General features: G+C 36.4%; 2 protein-coding genes and 1 non-coding gene across 3 annotated transcripts in view; 2 read left to right on the top strand and 1 right to left on the bottom strand.

The window, feature by feature from the left end:
• LOC142354317 (BCAS3 microtubule associated cell migration factor-like) overlaps positions 1-11,354 on the top strand; it is a 128,338-nt gene extending 116,984 nt beyond the window's left edge. The window contains exons 18-21 of the mRNA XM_075406585.1: positions 4,697-4,832; positions 6,123-6,470; positions 9,528-9,698; positions 10,271-11,354. Of these exons, the coding sequence (XP_075262700.1) occupies positions 4,697-4,832; positions 6,123-6,470; positions 9,528-9,698; positions 10,271-10,470 (855 nt within the window). The 3' untranslated portion in view covers positions 10,471-11,354. The remainder of the gene's footprint in view (positions 1-4,696; positions 4,833-6,122; positions 6,471-9,527; positions 9,699-10,270) is intronic.
• Positions 5,709-5,824, top strand: LOC142354784 (U5 spliceosomal RNA). The gene has a single exon (XR_012761118.1). It is a non-coding gene; the product is annotated as a U5 spliceosomal RNA (small nuclear RNA).
• A 4,417-nt stretch (positions 11,355-15,771) lies between the features above and the next one.
• LOC142354583 (uncharacterized) lies at positions 15,772-23,244 on the bottom strand. Its single transcript, XM_075406910.1, has 5 exons — positions 23,089-23,244; positions 19,732-19,935; positions 18,746-18,909; positions 16,393-16,538; positions 15,772-15,905 (listed from the first exon to the last, which is right to left on the bottom strand). The coding sequence occupies exons 1-5, from the start codon at positions 23,224-23,226 to the stop codon at positions 15,772-15,774; spliced, it is 786 nt and encodes a 261-aa protein (XP_075263025.1). The 5' UTR covers positions 23,227-23,244.
• Positions 23,245-25,597: the final 2,353 nt, after the last annotated feature.

Here is a 25,597-nt window from a genome sequence, read left to right as displayed (position 1 = left end):
TTTTATCTCTATTATATGGCACGTAGGTCTATTCTTTCGCAGCTATTCCGGCAATCTGCCGTCTATGTTTATATCTTCCTTTCGTTCTTTATTTTTTCCTCATTTCTGCATTTCATTCTCTACCTCTCATCTATCTATCTATCTATCTATCTATCTATCTATCTATCTATCTATCTATCTATCTTTTATTAATAGCCGCGTCCTCAATTCCAGGCGGCTATTATAGCGGTCCTAATTTTTTTACAATCCAAGAATTGGATTGTATTGGTGCTGTCTTTTTTTTTATTTTTGTAAGATGTTTTCACACCTGTTTTCATGACTTTGAGCTTTCAAAACGGGATAAACAGGTAAAGTTCAGCGGGCATCAAGTTTGATTAGAGGCCCACGTTTAGTAGTCCCTCAAGTACTCAGAGTGGTGAAGCTACTGGGAAGGCCGTAATTCAAGGTTAAATGGTCATTTTTGGGAGTTTTTGAGCCTAAAATAATGAAATTTTTAGCACTTTTTCGTCATTTTTTGGATTTTTTGTTAGACCAGTCTGAAATTGAGGTTTATTCTAGTTGACAAAGGTCCTTTGCAAGAAGTAGTTGCTTTTTACGACCACTTTAAGCGCTATATCTTTTGCTACTCCAAACATAAACACGGTAATTTATACTAATTTTTTCAAATTGTTTGAAAATTCTTGTCATTTTTTGTGTTGTTTCAGACTTTGATGTCAAAAAAGTTCCTCTGGGGTTTAATAATAGGTTGTTGCATAGTTTCTAGTGGTAATAAAGTGGCTTTAAACATTTTAACTTCATGAATTTTACCAATTTTTTTAAATCAAACTTGTTTTTTTTTAAATATTCTTGACATTTATTGTCATTATTCAAGTTTTCCAGCCCCAGGGGGCAAGAAACCTCATCTAAGGTTTGCTAACAGTTAACTGAAAACATTTTTTGGCCATGGAATGGTATTCAACATTTCAATATCTTTTACCATTTTTTTGATAAAGTTGCAATTTTTTTCTTTAAATTTTTGATTCAGTGGCCAGGGAACCTCCTATAGGATTTGCTAGTATATTACTACATAGTTTTTAGGGGCAATAAAATAGTTTCCAATTTTTTAATTTTGCAATTGGAGGGAATTTTTTAAATAAAGCTTGCAATTTAAAATTTTCCATTTAACTATCTTTACTGGCCAACGAAACTTTTTAAATGTTGTAGACGGTTTACAAATCAGAACTCCAGAGTCAAAAAAATGTTTTGACTTTTTATATGGCCCTATTTTTGGAAATTTACTTTATATTTTCTCTTCTCAGTTTCTTGTTGCATTTGTCATATTTGTCCAGTTTATCTACTTTTAGAGGCAGATTCGTCTCTTTCAAGGTTTTTGCGTGAGTTAATGAGTATTTTGAAATGATTCATATACGGCTTTCATGTTAAAAGCTTCAAGGGTTTTAGCAATGATCGTTTTTTTGGTTAGTTTGTTTGATTCTTTTGGTTTCTCAACTTTTGAGATTTTGTCTTGTTGGCTGGAATTGTTCAATTGATCTGCTGGTCAGATTCATTAGGTCTGTTTTTCATTCAATTACTTGGATTGTATTTCAGGACTTGTCCTGCTATGTTTTTTTACTTCGTCTAACAGATTTTTGTTTCGTCTTACTCTGACTTCTTGGAATTCACTTTTTCAATGACTTACCTCACTCAAAAAAATGACCTCTGAACTCAACTACGGAACTTTAAATTTTATGAGCATTTACTTGTTAAAGGCCAATAGTGTGCATCTAAGTAGTGCCAAACATATATGCCCTAATTCTTGATTATTAGAGTATTGAGTTCTTGATTTCGAATATTAATTTTGGGATCTTCTCCGTTTGTGCCCCCGGTACGTTATGCGCCCCCAAGTTACAGAGTACGTGCCATTACATAGTAAGTCATTGTGTAAAAAATATTGCATTTGCATCTGAGGGGTGCAAATAATATGCGACCACTAAGCTGAGGTGGCACAAACGGAAAAATATCCTAATTTTGAAAAGCCCTATTAGGGCTTTCTCTCTATAGAGCTTATGTCTCCTAAAAATGACATTGCAAAGCTAACCCAAAAAGTCTAGTGGTGTATTAAAGGACTGGTGGTCGATCTGTCTATCTAATCTCTTTATTTGTTTCATTTCATGAAAGGCACCAAGCGTCTATCGCGGCTATTTTCCGGCAATCTGCCGGCTATGTTATTAAATGTAAGTCGTACTTGAGCGCAATGCTTAACAGCGCTCCTATATTTCTATGCTTTAACGATCCTTAAACAGCCTACACCACCACTATATTACATAGTTTTTTTACGCCATCCAACAGCATGTGCAATATTTTTACTGTGACTTACCATGCAAGAACACGTGTTCTATAACGGGGGGTTGCATAACGTACTGATGGGGCACAAACGGAATAAATCCCATAATTTTAAGCAGGTGAACTCGAGTGATCGCAGTTTGCTACTAAAACTCAATGAAAAATGCCCGAATTGGTCCATTTTTTAATAGCCACCGTCAGCCTCTCAACGGCTGTTATTTAGGCCCTCTCATTTAAAATTCGCTTTACCTTTTGATCACGTTTTTCGTTTTACGTAAGTCAGGACTTTCACATTTGACTTCTGACTTACTTCACTCACTGTTTCAACTGAACGGATTTTAAATTCTTTTGCGCATTCAATTACGCAATCTGGTGAATACTGTCAAAGTCAAAAGACCAAAATCAAAAGAAAAGGGATAAACCGATAAAGCCCGGTCATTAAGTCATTGAGAATTGGGTTATAAAAGGTTATTAGTGTTTGCTAGCTGACATGGGAATTAAACTTATTAGCTTTCAATTTAGTAGCTGAATGAAGTATAGTTTTAGAATCTAATTGAAATTGTGCGCCAAATTAGAACATTTTTTGACACTGAATAAAAAAAAACAGAAAAAAATTCCGTCAATTTATCTCCTTTTTTTCTGTTTCAATCCCGATGTGCATTAAGCGTCTCAGCGGCGGCTATTTTCCGGCAATCTGCCGGCTATGTTTCAATTTACAGCTTACTCCTTGCCCATACACTGATAACATCCTTTGAAGGCTGGTATTATACCCTATGCCTCTAGCTTTTTTGTACTTTTGTTTTAACTTTTCAGAACGGGCTATTTTGCGCTATTATAATTATTTGCCAATGCTTTTGATATGGTTACTGAGATCAGGTCCTTGAATGTTTGGTCCGACAGTTTCTAATGAACAAATCGAACTTTTCTAAATGGATTTATAATTTTTCGCCTTTATGGGTTTCGTTTTTTCTACTGTTCTGTCTTTTCTCCGATTTTGTTTTAAATCCATGATTTAAAACTGTTGCTTAAGATAGTAAAAGAATATAGATTTCGTTTCAATTAGTTAAATTGAGGAAAATTGAGGAGTCTTGTCGAACAAATTCGAAGAGGAGAGATTATTTGATTTTCATTCTACATTGCTTCGAAAGCTCAGGTATTTTTGAAAGAAAGTTTCATAAACGAACAGTCTTTTAATTGTTAGCGTGAGGCCTTTTTAATTGCTCTTGAACGAAGTTCATAGCAATTATTGTAAACGTTTGTGTCTTTTTTCTATGCAAATTTTTCGCTTGACAATTTTGCGGTTTTCTTCTAGAACATTCTTTGACTTCTAAAGTGACTTTTTCACGCTTTTGTTCACCATTTTTGAGTGATCTCTAGTGCTCTGAAGTTGCTAATATAAAATTGGTTGCAGCATAGAAAATTAAGGGACTTGTAGCGCAGTGGTTAGTGTGGGTGGCCATGGATCGAGAGGCCAGTGGGCCAAGTTTTTTTGCACCCATAAAGAAAAATTGATCTAGACTAAAGACCATGAATTAAATTGCCTCTTCTGTCGATCAAGAGCAATTCTTCCGACATTTGTCGGTTTATGTTTAAGTTTTTAAATCAAGTCTGGCATGATAAATCGGGACAGTATAATAGTATTGCTCTCAAACGAAGTTTGTAGCAGTTATTTTTGCCCTGTAGGTCTTTTTATGCAATTTTTTGCTTGACCGAATTTTTCATCTGAGCCATTTGACTGTCGTCCTCAAAATTGGGTTAAAGAGGTAGCGCACAGTGGAATTTAAGTTTCTCTTAGAGCCCTTCAGCTCACTAGTCAGCAAGTATGCGATTCACAGAATCTGTTTTGGAGACATAATTATGGCGTGAAGGGCGGTTCTTAGAAATTGATCCCACACCATCACCCACCGCCCCCACATCAGTCCCCCCAATCCACTGTTGGTTTGTCTTTAGTAGTTTTAAAATAATTATTAGAACATCAAATTAAAACTCTTTAACAGGAAAAAGGTCTGTGATTTTGTATCTTTTTTCTCTCTCTTTCAAACGTCATAGGCATCAAGGAGTCAACTGCGTTTATTCTACGGCAATCTGTCGGCTATGTTGGTATTTTTGCGTTCAAGTGAATTCTGGTGGCGACAATTAGTTGTTCTCTTGGTCAAGCTACTCAATTGAGCAGACTGCATCAGAGTTTGTGTAATAAGGAAGATTATTATTGTGGCACTTTGTCGAAACAAACACGGTTTAAGCACTCTGTTTCGTGGACTGTTTTGTCACATTTTTGATTTGATCAGTAGTCGAACTAAGACAGCTTCAATTGTCTGCGAAATGCGACGGCAGTCTGCATATTTTCCTTTGCAGCTGATATTCTGTCTTTTAGGCGAGTACAGGATCGATTGACGATATGTCCAGCTGGGGCGAGGATGCTAACTTGGATGAGGCTTTGAACTCTCTCGAGAGTGACTCCAACCAGCCAACAGATGACTTCCATGATGCAATGGACGACGTTGGTGATGGTAAGAAATGTAGGATGGTGAGCTTTGTCGCCCGTTTGTCTACTCACCTTAGTGTGTTCATATACAATTGGCACCCCCAATGGGCTATATTATCGCAATGATTTACTATGTAATGGCTTTTTTTCTATATAAGGGGGTGGTGATGGAAAAGGTCGTAGGAAGTCTTTTGACAGGAAAACTAGGTACCGATCTATAGAAAAGTTAGAGGCTCGCTGGTGCCAAAAGTAAGTTTTAAGCCATTTGTTTGGCTCCGAAACACAGAGCTCAACACGGTGAATTCCAGGATTAGTGAACTAATTTTTAATTGAGTAGGGGTAATTTATCAAGTACTCAATTAGAAATCCTCCGTAATCAGGAAGTTCGTTCACATGAAGTTATTTGTTATGCTGAGTGCATGAAATTTATCCGGGTCCAGAAGGGGGGATACAATAAAATGAGTTACAGGACTTGACGTAATTACTGGGGAGTGCTTCAACGAGCGTTCTGTTTATATTATTGTATTTGAGGCTTTCCTTTTGTTATCGTTAAATAAAATAGAACAAGCTGGCGCGAGTCTGTATCTATTTTATAATGGATTTGAATTTTATTGGTTTTGAGTTGTATTGGACAAAAGAGGTCTGGTCTGTACACAAGTCCAGTGCTATCAAGTATTATGTTCTGGCTAACTCTTGTAATTTATTCTATTCAGAGCACAAAATAGAACTTAACTGAAGGTTTTGAGTATTTTTTAAAGTCCCGGCTCTGCCGGTTTCTGAAAGGTGAAGATGGGGAAACTGGTGTTTCTAACATGCTTCTTTCTGGAAGAAACTTTATAATTTCCTTGCTTTCTGGCTTAGCTATAAACATATGCCAAATAGAGGCACAATTTGAAATTATACCTCTGGTCTCCCCGCATTTCTCGTGAAAAACTTTCGCCTTTTACTAAAGTTTTCAGTGTGGGGGGACAACTTGAGATTTGTCTCTTTTTCCAAGCCTGCTCCAAAGGGACAGGTCACCCAATTTCGAACCTGTAAACTGTAATTACTTCTTGTTTAACTAAAGTTGGATTTGTGGAGTTTCTGTACTTGTGTGGTAAATTACATCCCATTAATCCAGCCTCGGTTGAGAGCATTTCATATGGCGTTAATCTGCAATGTTTCTTAAAAAAGTTATGACTGGAAAAGGACGAAAACTTTAACTATCTATAACTTGTTTATTTTGTCAACTCCATCTTTTGCTCCATCTTTTATATCATTATTTTTTTTCAAAATTTTTGAGCCGCTAAAATTTTTGAACATAGCATTTTTTCAGCAACAGTGCGAACAAGAAGCAAAACAGAGTCGCAAGCTTTCAGCAGCCTACCCGCATCTTCTAACCAAGTGAGGAGGCGCCACAATCACAAGAATCGCAACCAAAACGACTGGAGGAATTTTGGACCTAACGTCTTCTACAGTCGCCCAGCTGTGGGAACTCCTGGACAGAGTAACAGAAAAAACAGTGGCGGTGGAAACAGTGGAGTCGGATTGGGTGGAGGCGGAGGAAGTAACGGATCGACGGATGTGTTTGAGAATGCGTGCAGCATAGAAGGAATGCTGGCGGAAGCCATGGCGGAACAGAGTCCTCCAAAATTGCCATCACGAAGTTCAGGATCCTCAAATGGTTGGTGTTTTCAAGGAATTTGCAAGTTTCTTTGGTGTTTGATTCCCAATTTTGTGAAGCTACACGAAGGTCCGTAAAGCGTATTTTTGCTTTTGATAGGATCATCGTTGTCTGTTAACAAGTGTTACTTTTAATTGCTCTCAAACGAAGTTTGTAGCAATTATATTAGTCCTGTTGGTCTTTTTATGCAATTTTTCGCTTGACCGATTTTTCGTCTGACGCTATTGACTTTTCGTACTGAAAAACTGGATAAACAGGTAGCGCCCAGCGGGCATTAAGTTTCATTAGAGGCCCTTGGCCGCGTTCAGGAGCTCTTCAAGTGCTTAGTGTGATGAATATACCGGGAAGGCCATAGTTTAAGGTTAAAAGGTCAATTTTTAGGAGTGTTTGAGCGCGAATTGTTGCAACTTTCGTTTTTTTTTCGTCGTTTTTTTAAAAATTTTTGTTGGACCAATCTAATATTGAGGCAGGTTAAAGTTGATAAAGGTTTTTAATAGCCGCACAGCGATAGCTGGGGCTATTATTGGCCTTCTCTTGGTTTTTTTTTATTTCGTCGTCATGATTTTTGTTACGACCATATGACGTCACAGCCACTTTTTGTTCATTCGTTCATGCAATTTCAACTGAATTTCATGCGTGACGTCATTTTTCGCTCTTAGTGGAGCGAGTTTTTTGTTCATTCGCGTGATTAAATTTTTGGTCACACTTGACTTGCCTCACTCTCAAAAATGACTTCCTCACTTTGAAATTGACTTCTATTTTCTTTATTTCAAAGAGATAATGTCAAATGGGTGTGTGCGACTCTAAATGAAGGTTAATTGAGATCAGCTAATAGAGGCAGCAATAAATTATAGATTTTTAATCAAAATATAACAGATCAGCCTTCAATGAAAAAACGAATTTTTTTGGTCTGTCTTTTTAAATTTTTTTGAGACTGCCGATCTACGAATCTATTGCGGCTATTTTCTGGCAATCTGCCAGCTATATTTTGCAAGATTTAAGTACTTTTTATGACCTGTTTAAGTGCTATATGTTTTGGTAATCCGAACAAAAAACACGCAAATTTGTTCTAATTTTCACAATTTTTCCAGTTTTTTTTTAAAGTTTTGTCATTTTTTAATAGCCGCACAGCGATAGCTGGGGCGCTATTATTGGCCTTCTCTTGGTTTTTTTTATTTCGTCGTCATCATTTTTGTTACGACCATATGACGTCACAGCCACTTTTTGTTCATTCGCTCATGCAATTTCAACTGAATTGCATGCGTGACGTCATTTTTCGCTCTTAGTGGAGCGAGTTTTTTTGTTCATTCGCGTGATTAAATGTTTGGTCACACTTGACTTACCTCACTCTCAAAAATGACTTCCTCACTTTGAAATTGACTTTTATTTACCTTAATTCAAAGAGATAAGGTCAAATGGGTGTGTATCACTCTAAATGAAGGCTATTTGAGATCAGCTAATAGAGGCAGCAATAACTTATACAGATTTTTAATCAAAATATAACATTTCAGCCTTCAATGAAAAGAGAAATTTTTTTGGTCTCTTTTTTACTGTTTTTTTTAGACTGACGAATCTATTGCGGCTATTTTCTGGCAATCTGCCAGCTATGTTTAGGTTGCGCTAGCCTCTAGAGCCAAGGTACCTCCTCTAGCGCTTGATAATATGTTACTGTGTAGTTTATAGATATAATGGAATGTTTTTCAAAATTTTTACATCACGAATTTTAGCATTTTTTTTTTGACAAAAGTAGCAATTTTTCACTTTTTTTGGACATTTATTGACATTATTCAGGTTTTTTTCTGCCTCAGGGGTCAGAAAACCTCCTAAAAGGTTCGATAATAAGTTATCGAAAAATTTATTTTGGGGATGGAATAGTTTTTAACTTTTAAATTTTACAGATTTTTGCAATTTTTTTATATCAACAATTTTTGAAAATTGCAATTTTTAACTTTTTTGAAATGGTTTCTTTTTTACCGCAGGATCTCTAGATGTAATAGAATGTTCTTCAGGATAAATATTGGCTATTTCCAAGTTTTTTGAATATTTTTGATTTTTTTAAAATTTTTTTCGGCACCAGGGGCCCAGTACCTCCTCCGAGTATTGATAATAAGCTGCTGCATAGTTTAAGAGTTAATGAAATGGTTAACAATATTTTAATGACTCGAGTCTTAGCAATTTTTTTTATAAAATTTAAGTTTTTTTTCAAAATTTTGAAATTATGTATTGGGATCTTTATGAGCCAGTGAAACTATTTAAGGCTTGAAATATGGTACTGGATAGTCACTTGAGACAATGAAATGGTTCTGAAGATATTTATAATACGAATTTTTGGCGAGATTTTGGAAAAATTTGTTATTTTCAAATTTTTGAATATTTTTGTCTATTTTTGAGTTTAGCTATCATTACTGGCCAACAAAACTTTCTAATTCTTGCTGATGGGTTAAATGACAGAACTCCGAGTCAAAAAATGATTTCGAGCATTTTTTTCACTGCGAAATGTGGAAACGTATCTTTTCGAGTTTTGTTTCAATTTTTTTTCTTTATGATTTAATTACTAACAAGGCAAGAAGTTGCAGGGTCGAATCTCATCATGGAAAATATTCCTAGCTCTCTCTCTCTCTCTCTCTCTCTCTCTCTCTGTTGGTTGGGGTTTCTTTCCTTCTCTTTCTCGTTCACGTTTTATCTCACACACTATCTCTCTCTCTCTATCTCTCTCTTTCCTTAACCCTTTTGATGCCGCACTTCAGCTGCTGTTATGTGGCGTGAGGTCATCATCTATTACTCTCACCTCACGCCGTTTTAATTGGCTGGCTAAACCTTGGCTGGCTTCTGACAAAGGCAACCGCTCGACGGTCGTTAGAGCAACTCGCCCGACGTTAGTCGGTTATGTTTGTAATTCTTTTACAGCTGCTAATTCAGAGCATCATTTTCAATCTCTTGTAAAGCCAGCAGGTAAAAACAAGAAATAAAAGTTGAAATAAAACGTCTCTTAATCAAATGTGCTTTTATGTTAACGGCTTTTCCTTGTTCGACGCATATCCATGTAATTTTTTTCAGCTTGTGGCTCTTTTGCCAGTGGTCACGTGGTATCCGAGTGGAGTAATAAAGATGTGAGCAGTGGGGGCAAACAGACTATTGTCATTGGAGGGAACTCGGCTGTGGTCGCCACTTCACCCACTGCCAGTCCCTGTTCATGTTCATCTCCGCCATACGCCACAAAGATACAAGGTGAGAACCATTTGTAATAGTTTGTTGAGGAATGACTATTAAAACACTCACGTGCACATTTTAAAATGTCGAAAGTCTGCAGCGCCAGAAGTCAAAATGCAAGAAGTTGCTACTTAGCCAGAAGTTGAATTTCGTTGACTTTTGTCATTTTAAAACATGCGCGTTTCGTGTTTTAAGCATGGTTAAGTGACTCTGCAGAAGTCACTTCAAAAATCTGACTTAATATCTCGAACCGCTTCGCGGTTCTCGATAAACGCCGGAAGTTCTCAGTGACTTCAAGCAGAGTCACTTAACCATTACTTCAGTTGCTCCCATTCGATGTTCAACTGATCTAATAATTGAATCTCTTCTGTTTCGACCATCATGCACAAGTACATCCATAATCCGTAATGTGCCCGGTTGAGGCTGAAGAATTACTGGAATACGAGCTTTACCTCTATGCCAAGAAGAGGTGTCATAAAACAGACACTCATTGACTGACTGACAGTTTTGAAGATACTTAAGTTTAAATTAAGCTTTCCAAGAGCAAGTAGGCAATAGGGGATGTAAGGAACTGTACCAAATTTATTTAGGAATTAGTCCAACAGACTCAAGGTGTCACCATGGCAACGTGGTCGTCACAGGAATCGGCAGTGATGACTCGCCAGGAGGTGCATCGGGAGGGCGGCTAAGTGGTGGTACTACGAGCACCAGTGATGACTTTGTAGAACCCACTGTCAATGATTTCTCCTCATCTTGTCCTATGCAACAGATCCCTTCTGACAAGCCATGAACAAACGAAAAATCACAGCGAAACAAATATTTATTTACAATTTATTTGTAGGACGCGTGATTAACTGAGATCTGGGTAGATTTATCAATCTCTCGTTAGAATTAATTATGGCTCAAGAGGGAAATTTGGTCTTTTATCTTGATAATTTGTTTAAAGTTTTCAAGAGCTGTAATATGTCAAGTTTTGTTTCACTGGTATTTATTTTATGACAACAGGCTGATTGTAGCTGTCGTGAAATGTGTCACTGTTTTTAAGACTACAGCGTGAACCGATTTTTTCAACCCTCTTCTCCTCCTCCATTCAATTACAATGAGCACCTTTGATCGACATTTTTGTACCTTTTACGGTATCTAAAATTGGTTTTGATCGTTAATACTGGAATTTCTGATTCACTGTTAAATTGAGGTATTAGGTTTGTTAAGAATTGAGTCTTATGATAACAAGATAATTTTTTTGTGATTGGAGGGCGGATGTAAAGTTCTAGCAGTTGCCTTGTGAACAATTTGTGGTTCATTTTAGCATAAAAGTTAGCCCCTGATGTCTTAAGTTGTTATTATTGATAGAAATCTGTTCTCTATCCCTGCCATGTTGTCGACTAGATTTGACTCTGTTGATTTTGCCCGAACTAGAAACCTCCCGAACTAGTAGATTAGAACAATGCTTGCTGTTATTATTTGTGCTATTAAATTCCTAATATTAATATTACTAGATGCTGGAATATTGCGGAATTTCCATAAGCTAGTTAATTTTATCATTTTGAGTGGATCATGATAATTTATCAATGGGCTTGATTTAATGGATCTTTTCCGCTAGCGCCCCCCTCCCCCAATAAATTAGGCACCCCCCATTTGTGTATGTTGTAACATTATGTGTGTATATGAATTATTACATGTGAATACGCGTGAATGGGCATTTAGAAAATATTAACAGAGCGGTAGTTTGAAATTAATGCGTCAACCAAAAACTTGTTCTTACTGCATCATTTGGAATTGCGTGCTTTGTAAAAGGGTTTACTACTTTGATTTTCCTGAAAAATGTTGCTCATGTGGTTGTTGATGTATTATACTAGGTAGGTAATCATGAACACAAGTAACCTTTCCAGAAGGTCGCAAAACATTAATATTTGGGGGGGTGCCTAAGTTTGGGCTATATAGGGCTGGGGGGAGGGGGGGGGGGGGGGGGCTGGCGGAAAAGATCCGATTTAATTTGAAGTCACGTAGATTAGCGTGTACAAGAATTGAGTTTCATTTTAATTATATTTTGATTGAAAATGTGAAAATACATAACATGAGAAGTATTTCGTGTAATGTGACAAAAATATCGTAAATTGTAAAAAAAAATCATCAAATTTGCAGTAACCTAGTTGTAACGGGGCAATGACTAGTATTTCTGCGTGGGTTAAGTTTAAATTGTATTTACTCATTAATGCAGTTAATGTGAAAATGTCAGAAAAAAAGATTAGTTTGATACTTATAGAATTAGAAGGCAATTTAATTTTAGTGATTCTTGTTTTCGAAAACTTCTCTGAGACGATAGCTCGAATTGTCCAAAGTTTATATGTGGACAGAGATGAAATTTTGAATTTGTTTGTGTTGAGCTCAAATGATGGTTAGCACTAAAAATGATAGGAAATGTGCAGCATATCCTATGTACGTTGAAGCATGGAGATCTTTTTAAAAAAAATTACATTCTGAAAATGTGAGGGTACTGAAATCCTGTTGAAAAACAATCATATTTAAGTGCTCTCAAACAAGTTTGTGATACTTAGTTGGGTGCTTTCGGTCTTTAATGCAGTTTTTTTGCTGGATCATGTTTTCATTTGACCGATTTAACTTTTCGTCCTGACAAACAGTCCCGTTTACCCAGTGACGCTAGCCTCTCTAAACTTGGGCTACAGAAAGAGCTGTAATCTTTCGATTTTCCCTCTCATTTCCAATTTTTTCATTTTCACAAATGAACGGAAGCTAAGTTTTGAACACCAACTGTTTTTGCCCTTGTTTTCCATTCCCCTCAAGTATGAGCAACTTCTGCACTTGAAGAGGTGGTATGCAATTATGATAGTAATGAACTGGATAGCAATTAATAGTTGTACTACCCTTGTAAGCAAACTCAGCTCAAGTTGCTGAATTTGTGTACTCTGCTGTTCAAGGGTGCAGTTGATTTAACAATGCCATCATTAACTAAGTGAGTCGTCTGGGATTTAATGTTTCCCTGCAGTCTTTTTGTCAAAGTTTACTCCTATGCTCATATGATTTATGCTATTAGTTTTATTCAAAATTTTGCATTCTATAAATAGATTCAAAAATTTTACATTTTAAGTTTTTGCTTCCCACTTTTTATATTCTACAGAATGGAGTTAGTATACTCAAATCCCATTTCAGAACAATTACAAAGCTGAAACCCAGAAAAAGCGTCACCTACGTGTATCGTTTAAAAGTAATTGGCTTTTTTCAAAGTTCTGCTATGAGGCGTAATTGGCAAAATAATATAAAATGCAAATGACGCATAATGTCATGCGGAGTTCCATTGCATGCGTTTTGTGCATCTTATTACATTTTAATTTCACCTAGAATTCAATTTGTGTAGAGATTAGATATAGTCCCTTTTAAATATTTTTTAAAAAATTCCTCCCAAAAGAAGTTTGTAGCAATCATATTAGTCCTGCTGGTCTTTTTTAATGCGATTGTTCGCTTGACCGATTTTTTGTCTGACCCATTTTACCTTTCGTCCTTAAAAAAAAACGGGATAAACAGGTAGCGGGCATTACCTTTCATTAGTCTTTCAAGTGCCATTTTTCGTATTTTTCATTTTTGGAATTATTTGTTGGACCAGTCTATAATTGAAGCTCGTTAAGTTGATAAAGGTCTTATGCAAGACATGAGTACTTTATATGACCATTTTAAGAGCTACATGTTTGCGTACTCCAAACAAAAACTAGCAAATTTTACGAATTTTCACAACTTTTATATTTTAAAAATTTGTTATTTTTTGAGACTTCAGCCCTAGGTGTCACGGAACCTCCTCTAGGATTATTGCATAGTTTCTGGTGGTAATGAAATGGGTTTCAGCATTTTAGCATTATGAATTTGAGCATTTTTTGGACAAAACTTGCAATTTTTTCGATTGTGTTGACATTTGAGTCATTTTACAGGTTTTTCAAGCCCAAGGGGGCCTGGAAACCTCCTTTAGGGCTTGATATCAAGTTACTGAAAAATTTTGATTGGCTATGGATTAGTTTTAAAAATTTTAATTTCACAAGTTGCAGAAATTTTTTGATATAACTTGCAATTTTTCAAAGTTTTTTTTGAAATTTTTGTATTTTTTTAGGTTTATTCATCTTCAATGAACCTCCTCCAGGAAATAATAATAGGTTGCTGCATTGTTTCTAGATGTATTAGAATGTTTTTTAAGATTTTAACACCACGAATCTTAGCGTTTTTTTATGACATTGTTATTAGGGACGCTTGCATTGGGTGGAGGGGTAGGCCATGGGGAGTCAAGAGATGGGGAGGGGGTAGGGTTGTGCTAGAGCTGGACGAGAGGGGTCCAAATCGCCAGATTGGATGAGGGTAGACGGGGTTGTCCTCAAAGTAGTCTCGGATACTTAGAAACTAGTAAAGGCGTAAAGCTCTAAGAGAGCTTGTCAATCATTTAAAGCGCTCCAAGCCTGACTTCCTTATCCCATTTTTGAGGAAAAAAAAGGAAAAGAATCAGACAAAAAATCTGTCAAGCGGAGAATTGCTAAAGAAAACATAAACGACTAACGTCGGGCGAATTGCTCTCAAACGACCGGCGAAGGGTTGGCTTCATGGGAAGGGTCTTAGGCTGCACGGGGCCCTAGCGATCAGGACGATGTGCAGGAGTAGGGATTGGGAAGGTGGAGGGGGATGATGTGGGGGGAGTTGGGGGGGGGGGGTGGTTAGGGGGTCAACTTCTAAGAACCGCCCTTCACACAATAATGATAAGTCTCCAACAGATTGTGAACTGCAAACTTGGAGACTAGTAAGCTGAAAGGCTCTAAGAGAACTTGATGCCTGATGGGCACTTCCTGTTTATTCCGTTTTTGAGGACGAAAAGTCAAATGGTTCAGACAAAAAATCGGTCAAACGACAAAATGCATTAAAAAATGACTAATATAATTGCCAAAAAAATTCGTGAGAGAGCAATTACGCACATGCCAAATAAATTTGCTACAAAATTCGTTCGAGAGCAACTTATCAAATTTATATGCCATCTTCAATGGCCCTTATTGTTTTAGTTAGCCTAAATGAGTTGTTTTTAATATCAGGCCTCCAAATTAAGGTTTTCATGGGATAGAATTTTTTAGAAAGGTGGTTTTGAAATTAACGTGTTTCGAGTGCTGCGTTGAACGTCGTGGTGTGGAAAATTTTTGGTCTACCTCAGACACTATTAAAATATGGTTCTCAGGGAAATCACTCCACGTTGCCTATTTATAAAGGTGGTTCAAAATAATTTTTTGCAAACTACCATGGATGCCTCGTTGAGTATTGCCTTGCTTCGTCGCACCTCGATTTCGCCTCGTCTTAAGCCTCTCCTGTACACTACTCATTTCATAAAATTAGTTTTCTAACTATTACGATATTAGCATTAATGCTGTAATTTTTCGCAAAATCTATCATATGCACTTTTTTATTTTTCATTGCAGTTTCTCGGAAAGTGAGGCCAGGCCACTTTGACATAAAAGTTTTATTATTTCATACCGCTCGGTTCGAAAAATCTGTGTAATCGCATACTTAGAGCCTAGTCAGCCAAAAAGCGCTCAGATAACTAATAGCCCTCCGGGCGTTAACTGTTTATCCCGTTTTTGAGGACGAAAAATTTAAAGAGTCAGGCGAAAAACTGGTCAAACAAAAAATTGCATTAGAAGAGACCACAGGACTAATTTAATTGCTACATTCTTCTTTTGAGTGCAATTGGTTTTCCAAATGAGACACTGTAAGAACATGAGAAAAATGCAATGTTAATAGAAAACGAGGTCTTTAAGGCAAGAGCAGCATTATTGTTTAGCTTCCGCTCCCGTGATTCATGCTTCCGAAATTTTCGCGAAGTTTTTTTACTCTCTAATTGTAGTCCTAGTTTTTACGCTTCTTCCACGACTATCAACTAAAAGATATTTTTAAACATATACTCAATTCTCTTAACAATGAAAAGAAGTAAAGTTACAGCTAAAACATAGCGAGAGGATAATAAACTGAATGAATTTAAGTGAACTAAAGAACAATTTATATGATATCCATTATAAAATTAACAGATCTAAACTTTGTTTGTCAACCATTTTTTTTATTTGAGAAGAGTAAAGACAATAATTGGGAATATGACATTTTGAAGGACCATCAAACAGATGAAAAATAGAATGACAAATGCTGTTGTCTGGTGATGACTGGCATCTTCTGGTGTGAACAATTTTAGTGTCTCTGGGTAGTTCACCCGGGTCAATAAATGAAGTTGTCCTCAGCTGTGTAAATTGAGAACCTAATCTATCAGTGCGTGAATTAAAAAAAACTGCAAAATTCTAACATTCATAATATTCACCGCTAATAATCATACCCTTAAAAATTTGCTCAGAGCTGGATAACAAGAATGATAAGCAGGAATGATACTGAAGGGGTTCGAACAAGCGACCTCCCGAAGGCTGAAAAATTAACCACTCGGCTATCAGCACCTGGCAGTTTTGTTCGCTCTAGAGCAATAAAAAGAATGAAACTTACTAAATTCGGCTATCAAAACAAACTCTTTAAAAGTATGTCAAAATTAATAGCTGAGCCTATTGAGCACTAAAATGTTAAGATTGCTTTTTAAAATATCCTCTGTTTTTGAGAAATTCAACTCTTCATTGCAAAAAAGTTTTTCGATGCTTACAAAGGCAGAGATAGTTCACAAATTATGAGCAGATATTTTGACCCGGGTCGTAAGTAGATGGTCCTCTGGGGGTTGTAGAGTAGTCGTAGTCTTTGTAGTCTAATCTTGACTTGAGATTCCCACCTGGTTTAAAGGGAGCAGTTTTATTGTCACATGTGAAGTCGGTGACGTAGTACTGGTTCTTGCTCCTGTTTATGAAATGTCATTTAGCAGAACGTTCAGCAGAAAGTAAATTTTAGAGCATAAAATTAAAATGATAGCCTGCAGCTGACAATATGGCTGTTATACCCTTAGTGAGGTGATAAAAATAAACAATATGATCATAAATAAACAACCAAATAGGGTCCTAACGTTCCGCACAAAAACTTGAGCTAGCTGTGCAAATCAAAACTGTGAAAATGTTTGCCACAAAATGCGTTCACGATTTAATGTATTCAATGATGACTCAAAAATGTAGACACCGCGCAATGTAAGACCCAAGAGCCCAATGTAAACCCAGTTCAAGTTGTCTGCAGATTTTACCGCTGGTAAAAAGAAGAACTGCATTGAAAGTGGTGATTTTTTAAATAGCAGCATCTCATCGTAAAATTAATTCAAAATTTTTGAAGTTAGACAAATTTCACACGGCTTTTTGCAAATTTCACACCTAAAGTAGCGGGCATCTAAATGGGGCTTTATATGGGCTTATCCCGTTTCGATTTTTGATTTCGTTTTTTAATAACTTCGTTCAATTTAGATTACTTTATTGAGCAACTGCTGTTAAAAAGCACTTTGAGCAGAAGGAGCGAAGATTGAAACTAGCCTGAAGAAGTCAAAAAGATTTCATCCAAAACGCCAAATAAGCGGCAAACATAGCCAGAATACTCCGGAATCGACTCGAAATAAAATAGAACTTAAACCCTAGCCAACCTTTAACTGATATAACTATTAACTTCATTATACCAGTCAATTGAAAACAACAAACTGAGGAAAGTACTAACAAGGAAAAAACAAATTATGTAAATTTTTTCCAGGAAACATTTCATGTGTTGTGACTCCAAAATCAGTGTTCAAAATATTGTTATTATTCAATTGTGCTTAACAAATAAACATTCTGTGATGGGAAAACAAAATTAAAGGTACATATCGAAAAAGGAGAAAAACCGGGCAATTAGAAGTACAATAAAGCACGAAAACTAAATAAAACTGTTAATTTTTAATAATTCTTCGCAAATTCTGAATACTGGTTCCAGACAGAACTTGAAAACAACTTTCTCTTGTTCAATAGGCAACCACGGCAGACCCATTAAAACCACTTAAAACATAAGCAAGAAATAAAAACCACAAAAACTTCAGAATTGATTAACATATTTTAAGGAATTACGTGCTATCAGCCCCTTAATTGTTTTCACTCAATAACAATAACCCTAGCAATAACTTTAATAGCAATACAATACAATACAATTAAATATGACTAAATACAATTAAGATATCTGAAACTCAGAAAAAACTAAAAAATTAGTTTGAAAATTCAAAAACAGAGAAGTTAAGCAAAAAGCTGTTCAAATTGAGCTCATGTTCTTCTACTAAAACAAATTTAAGTTCATATTAACGAAATGAAAAGTCATTGAGGACAATGAAAATGCAAAAAATTACATTATACACTGTTAAGATGAAAAAGAATGCAAAATCCGTTAAAAAAGAGCGTCTAAAAAGGCGAAATCACGAAAAACATCAAACTTGCAGATAAAAAAATTAGTATATAATTGAGATACAGTTGCTTGATAATATGGTTTAGAGAAACCACTTTAGCCAAAATGTAAAATAAAAACTAAAAAAAACTGGTATGAAAAAGCAGCACGTGATCAAAGAATTTCACACGCTTAGCAAAAAATTTTTAACACTTACTATTTTCGTTCTTTTACGAAAGCTGGTATGAACAAAATTATCACTTTCTCTTCTCTCCGCTCTCCATTTTGGTTTAACAGCAAAAGAAAATCACAATTTTTGCACTTGCGGCATTGACTTTTACATCCTGTTTCAGAATAACTGGACCGATTAAAAAAATAGGTCACCATAACTCCTCGTCGAGTCGTAAAAATAGACGCTCCGCCAACACTCCTTCGAATCGTAAAAAAGATAGCACATCAATACAATTCAAATTCTGTCAATTGTTAAAAGCCAGAGCACCAACACAATCCAATTCCTGGCTTGTAAAAAATAAGAGCGCAAGAATAGCCTGCCGAGAAGCTGAGGTCGGCTATTAATATTAAGCATCCATTACGATGGGGGAGCAGGCACAAACCAAAAACTTCCGACATAAGCTAGATTCTGGGAACTTATAATGAACGATAAAAACCAGTAGTCCCGCATTGTTCGATACGAAAACAGCGCTAAAATGAAGGGAAAAACTCACCCAAAAGTGCCTGAATCCTTGTCTGAAACCGATTTGCAGTTGAAAGTGTCTTCCATATCTCCACACTGAATATACTGTATTTCCACTTTGGATATTGCGAAGAAAGGGTAATCTATTCGAAGTTTGCCACGAGGGTACATCTCTTCAATCAGGGAACTCCGTAGCTGTGAACAGGTAACGTCATTATTGATGAACTCAGTTCTTTGATATTTTTCATTTCGGATCTTTTCCGTTTGTGTCCACCCTCCCTCCCCCCCCCGCTTAGCGGTTGCATATTATGGTGTAATTACCATAGTTGGGGGTAGGGCTATAGGTTATCTGAGCACTAAAGTGAGGGGCTATAATAGGAAAGACCCCTAAAACTTTTGTTGTGGCGAATATTGAAGACCTGATTCCCGGGGAAATGATCAAACAGGTCGCAGCAGGCGGTACAATTTTTTCAAATTATTATTTTTTGATAAACTTGTTGGATCTTTTCTGTTCGTGCTCTCACCCAGTACGTTTATGCATCCCCCTCCCCCCAGTTACGGACCCTTTCCATTGCATAGTAAGCTTAGTGGGTGCATATTATTTACAACGTCACCCCCAGACGCACGTGTCATATTTTTACAAAATAATTTACCATGTAATGGCACGTGTTTTGTAACGGGGGGGGGATGAGGGGGGAGGGGGGAGGCATAATGTACTGGATGGGGAGGGGGGCACAAACGGAAAAGATCCTTCATTTCCACTAATATATTTTGAAGGAAAATCGGATCTATTCGGTATACATAGTACATCATTTGCTCAACTTAATTGATGATCACTATAAATAATCCAATACGTGGCAAAGACTATACTTGACACGGAACAGACCACGGTTACTGAGCAGACAACAGTTGTTTCTAAATCTGGTGTTAAAAGACCGGTCAAACTTAGCTTCGGTTTGAAGTTATGTTTTGGGGAGGAGGGGGCTGTTTTGCTGTGTTTATCACATATCATATCACCAGAAAGACTCGTCCCACAGTCTTTTCCTGGTACCACGACTTCTGTAGGATCAACTGTGGTTGGTTGACATTGATGTCTCCCACACTTATGAAGTCGTACGTATCTCCAATAGAAACTGGAATCTCAATGTCTGCTGCCACCAGGAAAGCTGCCATTTCCAAGTGCACTTTCTCGACTTGGGGGTTCTTGACTTTGGCAATTAGCTGTTTAACAAACAAAATACATAATTAAAATACCAGTTGATAAACTGAAAATCTCTTTTCAACGGTGGATTAAGCTTGAGGTCTTTAATGCTAACTTTTACCCTCAAATTCATTTTTGACCGAAACTGGTTTAACAAAAAGGCTTAAGTTCCTCCATTTTGTCAGAACAACAAATTAAAGTTTAAAAAATTAAAATTAAATCAAAACAAATTAAATTTTTAGAAAGAAAACAATTGAAAGAAATTTTTGTAATGTGATTCTTTAAGAAATTTGTTGATGTTTATTATATTATCATTGTTTGAATGATTTGAAATATTTTTTGTTTCAGGTATATTTAACAGTATGGTTATAATTTTAATTTACTTGTTGCAAAAAAAATTGAAAAACGGAGCTCTATGCTGAAATTTAATTAGTGTAGACAAAAAATCTAGTGGATAACATAAACCGATTAACGTTGGACGAATTGCTCTCAGATTATTGGCGAGGAAAACAATATAAAAAGGGGCATAGGCTCAAAGAGTTTTTATAGAGCAAAAACTCTGATTTTAAACTGCATAAGATGGTATTTTTAGCCCATTGACCTCATTTTTGCCCCAATTAGGAAAACAAACTGAGCAAAAATTACCATTTTATGCAATCTATTGATAATCTCTTGTTTTTCTTTTGCAAATTTTCATAAATAATCGTTTGCAACCCTTCATTTTACACAGTTAATGCTATCTGATCTTTTTCTTAATTTGCCTCCTTCTCTTTAAATTAATAAATAGTTGCCCAATGACAAAGTAATGTTGTTGTGAGAAACCTATAATTTTTATATGGTGATAGAGAATTCGAAGAAACACAATAAACGTTAAAAGTACGTTAGCATCCCCTGTTTTAAGAAGCAAATTTCAGTTATTGACGCAATGTTACTCCATCCTGCGATCAAATTTCGGATTTTTAAACTCATTTCATCCCCTTGACTAGTGGTCTTGCTGGCATACGAAGTAGAGATAAGACGTAATGGTAATTTACCAGATACCCCGGTGCAAAATTGACAATTTCGTCCAAGTTTCATGTTAAAAGAAAACGATATGGAACATATCAATTGTGATGAGTGTTCGAGGTTTTACAAGGTGTGATACGTTTTCAAGGCTGTTCAACTATGATTGAGTTTGCATTTGCGTTAAACATTAAGGGAAAAGAAACAAAATTGTAAAATTTTTCATTAATATGTAGTTATTCTGTCATAACTTTTCTCTCGTGAGATCTTGATGGTGTTAATCAACTTTACATTGAGTTGTCTGGTAAGCTACGGCTACGTATTATCTTTACTTTATATGCAGAAAAGACCAGTAGCTAAAGTGGTCAATGTTATAAAAAATATTCTCCGAAATTTGGCTGCAAGACGGAGTAATATCGGAGTTTACAGAAAATAATTTTTGAAAATTAGGGATGCCAACTTACTTTTGACATTCAGAACAGAAAACTTAATTTTTAATATTGAAAAAAAATGATAAAGGAGATATTTTTCTCTATTGATGATTTGACGCCTACTTACCCAAATTACCCCTCTCGCTTTCTAGCTGGAAATTAAACAAACTTTTTTAAATGCTGAACAATTTGGATATTTTTGGTCGAACAAAAGTTGTTCACTGAAATTGTGGAAAATGTTTTATAGAAAAGACATAAACAACAACGCGCCGAGAGATGGGGTGTAAACACCATTTGTTGAACATCATTTGGCGAGGGTCCTCAAAATATCTCGGGCGAATCCAGAACAACATTGGATCTTTTTCGTCTGTGCCCCCAGCTTAGTGGGTGTCTATTATTTGCAACCCCCCAGATGAAACTGCCATATTTTTACATAGTTATTTACTATGTAAAGGCACGTGCTCTGCAATTGGGGGTTCATAACCTACGTGGGCACGAACTAAAAAAAATTCACAACATAATAACGCTCTACGTATTGCGGATTAAGTGGGCTTAGCTTGGCTAATAACATTGATATTAACTAATAAAAAACTTCAGATATCAATTTCTGGGCTAATTGGCATAGTTTACTTTGAAAAGATTATTATTTGGATCTATTCTGTTTCGGCTCCCTAGTGTTTTTATGACCCCCAGTTACAAAATATGTGTTGTTATATCACAGTGAAACGAAATTTGATACACCTTGCCAAGACATGCAAGATCTTGACAATCTTGACCAAACCTGGATTACCTTACAAAGACCCTGTTAGGACAAAAATTCTTGTTAGGACATCTTGATATGATCTTGCCATGATCTTATCATATTGTACCAAGACAATTTCGTGATTAATCTGGCCAAGATCGTGGTAAAACATTGTAATAAAAATTTCATTGAATTTGAGAGGCGTAATAAATTTTAAAACTCATAAAAGTTTTTCAATTCTTTTAATCCATTTTTAGTATTGAATTCGCCACAAAATGGAAAAATATGGTGATAGGTTAAAGTCTGTAAACAAATGATGACAAAGTTGGTCGAAGACCCTTTTCGATAAAATATGAACTCATAACTGTTTTCTGAAATACAATGAGCAAAGATAAGCCCCATGGTGGCGGTCCTGTATAAGGTATGTACTATTTATATACCGAGCTAACATCCACTCGAAATTTTCGTTATACTGGAAAAAGCGGTTCATTTGTTGGTTAATAAACTAATGGGAGCTGCATTTACCAACATTCTTGATAACTCTTGCTAATTCTTAATAAATCTCGATAATTCTTGTTTAATCTTATGATTTCGTGCCAATTCATGTTTTTGGGTGCTATAGAATTTTTAATACTTGGTACGTCTAGCCATGTCATGATTAATCTTTCCTGGAAATCCTGCCAAGATCTTGTTTCTTGACGCCCAATCAAAGATATTGCAAGTTCGTACATATCTTGATATAATCTTGCCATATAACATGGCATTATCTTCGCAAGATTTGCCATGATTAAGTTTCTTATCCAGGCTATCAATTTTCATTTCACTGGGATAGCACATTACTATGAAGAAAAAAAATGCTCGTGCGCCTAGGGGTCATACATATATTCCCACTGAGCTAGGGGGGAGCAGGATATAAATTCATTGAAATATATGCACCATTCGCGGCGCAATGCGGGTAAAAAAGCAGTTGCAGAGAAAGATCCATATATAATACTTACCCAATTTGGCGCTTGGGCAATGTGAACAACAACTCTCATTTTTCCATGTCCGACTGTACAGTCTTTCTTGTGAAGTGCAACGGAAGCCCTCGATTGACCGATCAGTGACGAAAAAAGGGTCAAAAACCACAAAAGCATGCTGAACAACAAATTTGTCTGTTTATATGCAGGCCAAAGTTGATTTCGAGTTGAACAAAAACTGACTGCTTATGAACGGAATTACTATTTTTGTGATGCAATTGGTGTGAACATATTGTATGCCCGGTGTAATTTGTCTAAAGTCATGACTTTTAGCATCCCACAAAAAATTCACTCCGAATCCGAGTTGTGCCAATGTTGGATCTTGTCCAAAAACGCTTGCTGCTCTTGTGTAACTGCTGATTTTAATATTATATTCCTATGTCCAATTCACTGTATATTTTATATAGCAAAAATTTTTGTAGATATTTAGACAAAGTTTTTAGAAGATTTGACCTGCTTACCTTGACCATTTTTTTATTCTCGTAAAAGGATTGAAAGCCGGAAGGTCTCAAATATAAATTCAGACGCGCAGTTTTTTCAGCAAACCATTTTCAGGCCTCTCACAGTCTCTATTGGTCGCAGACCTACCCCGCATTGCAACACAGTGGAAAAAATGGTAAAAAACTTTTTTTTGCACCGAGCATTGCTCTGAGCAGGTTGCACATTACTATGTAAAGTCTGTAACTTTTTGCCATATGAGCCATTTGATCTCTACTATTTATGCCTCATACCAAGTCTGTTCTTCAATTGTGCTCAACATTTTCTTGGATGACCTTAAACCAAGCATTGTAAAATTTTGTCTTTCTTTCATCCCAGCAGCGGTGATTACCGTCATAGTCTCATAAACGTGGAGTGGGATATTTGGCATAAACACTTACAGAACTAATTCAAAATACACTCGATGCTTTAAAGTTGTCAAATTTCCCTAACAGTCATCTTTACATACAAAAAGTTGTTAAACAGTTTCCTCAAAAAGTATCAACTTTTCATTGTTTTGCATCTCTTTTACTCAATGTCAACATGGCCAATGAATTTGATTTTAAACAAAGGAAACCATGAAAAGAACAAAATCGTTATAATTTCTGATCAGTAGCTTTAATGTAAATGGTTTAGCACTACCGGTTGAACAGCGCACGAAACATGGGGGAGTTGGAAATATTCCAGATCGGGAAAGTTTTTAAATTTCGTCAACGGGTCCATTTTGATTGTTATTGTAATTTATATTTCTATGAAAAAAAATTGTTGAACTTACTTGACTACACTGCATTCCCAATCTGATAATGCATCATCTCCCTAAATTGTTTTATTTATTATTCGCCTAAATTCCACAAACCTTTCGTTCCAAATATTGACCAGTGGCTACAAAAATTCCTGTCGTCTAATTGAGTTTTCGCTTTTTCCGCATTTTTTTCCACTTAATATGAGAGGAGGTGACGTATAACTGTGCCGCTTGCAAACACTGATAACTGTGGATTATGGCCATGCCTCAGCGGCCCATGGGACCTGATACCAATCTATCACAACCCAACTACTAATTAGCGTGCATGTCTGTTCTTCTTTACTGTTTGTTCTTCTTCTGTAAACTGCCCTGTTTACAAACAATAGTAAGTTCACATGTTCCAACTTGTCGTTTCGTCCCGGTCAAATTTAGAGCTAAATGGTCACAACTTTTGACCAGTATCCTGGATGATTGTGCCAAAACACCAGATGACGAACTAAATTGGCAGAAATTGTTTTCAGTTTCGAAGTGCATCCTGCGTGCGAGCAACCGAGGAGGTAAGAAACATAAACGAAATCAGGATCAGCGGCTCGCCGATCGCATCGATCGATGGAATGCGGGTGAATATGCAAACCTATGGACAGAAGCTTTAACAATGAAACAAGCAAAGAAAAATTCCACAAACGGAATAGAAGAATTAGCCAGCAGAGCTAAGAGTCTATGTTTGCAAGGTCAATTTGGTCGCGCCGCAAAAATACTGTCGTCTGAGGGACTTGCGCCTAATAGCAGAGCTACTCTAAAAGCACTAGAAGAGCTACATCCCAAAGAAGCGCCCCCAACCTTGCTCCAAACGGATAATGTTACATCAAGTGCATATCAATTTAGCGATGACATAGTTCTTGAACAATTGAAAACGTTCAGCAAGTACACTGCAGCTGGTCCCTCCAAGATGTATCCAGAGCATCTATTGCACGCAGTAGAGTGTACTGTTCCCGACCACTCTGAATCCGCCCTTAAAGCAATAACAAAGTTTGTAAATGTAGGAAGCAGGGGTAGATTCCCTTCATTTGTTTCAAAAGCCCTCTGCAGCGCATCGCTCACCGCTCTATCCAAAAAGAAGGGAGGAGTACGCCCAATAGCTGTCAGTGAAATCCTGAGGCGCCTTATTGCTAAATGTTTAGTGAAAGAAGCAAAATCAGAAGCAATTGGGTTATTCGATTCCATTCAGCTAGGGGTTGGAGTCAGCGGAGGTGCGGAAGCAATCATCCA

This window comes from Convolutriloba macropyga, chromosome 15, assembly GCF_964194025.1.
Source record: "Convolutriloba macropyga chromosome 15, txConMacr16.3, whole genome shotgun sequence".
Classification (NCBI taxonomy): Eukaryota; Metazoa; Xenacoelomorpha; order Acoela; family Convolutidae; genus Convolutriloba; species Convolutriloba macropyga.
Note: the sequence above shows the minus strand (reverse complement) of the source record. Positions and strands in the feature narration are given on the sequence as shown.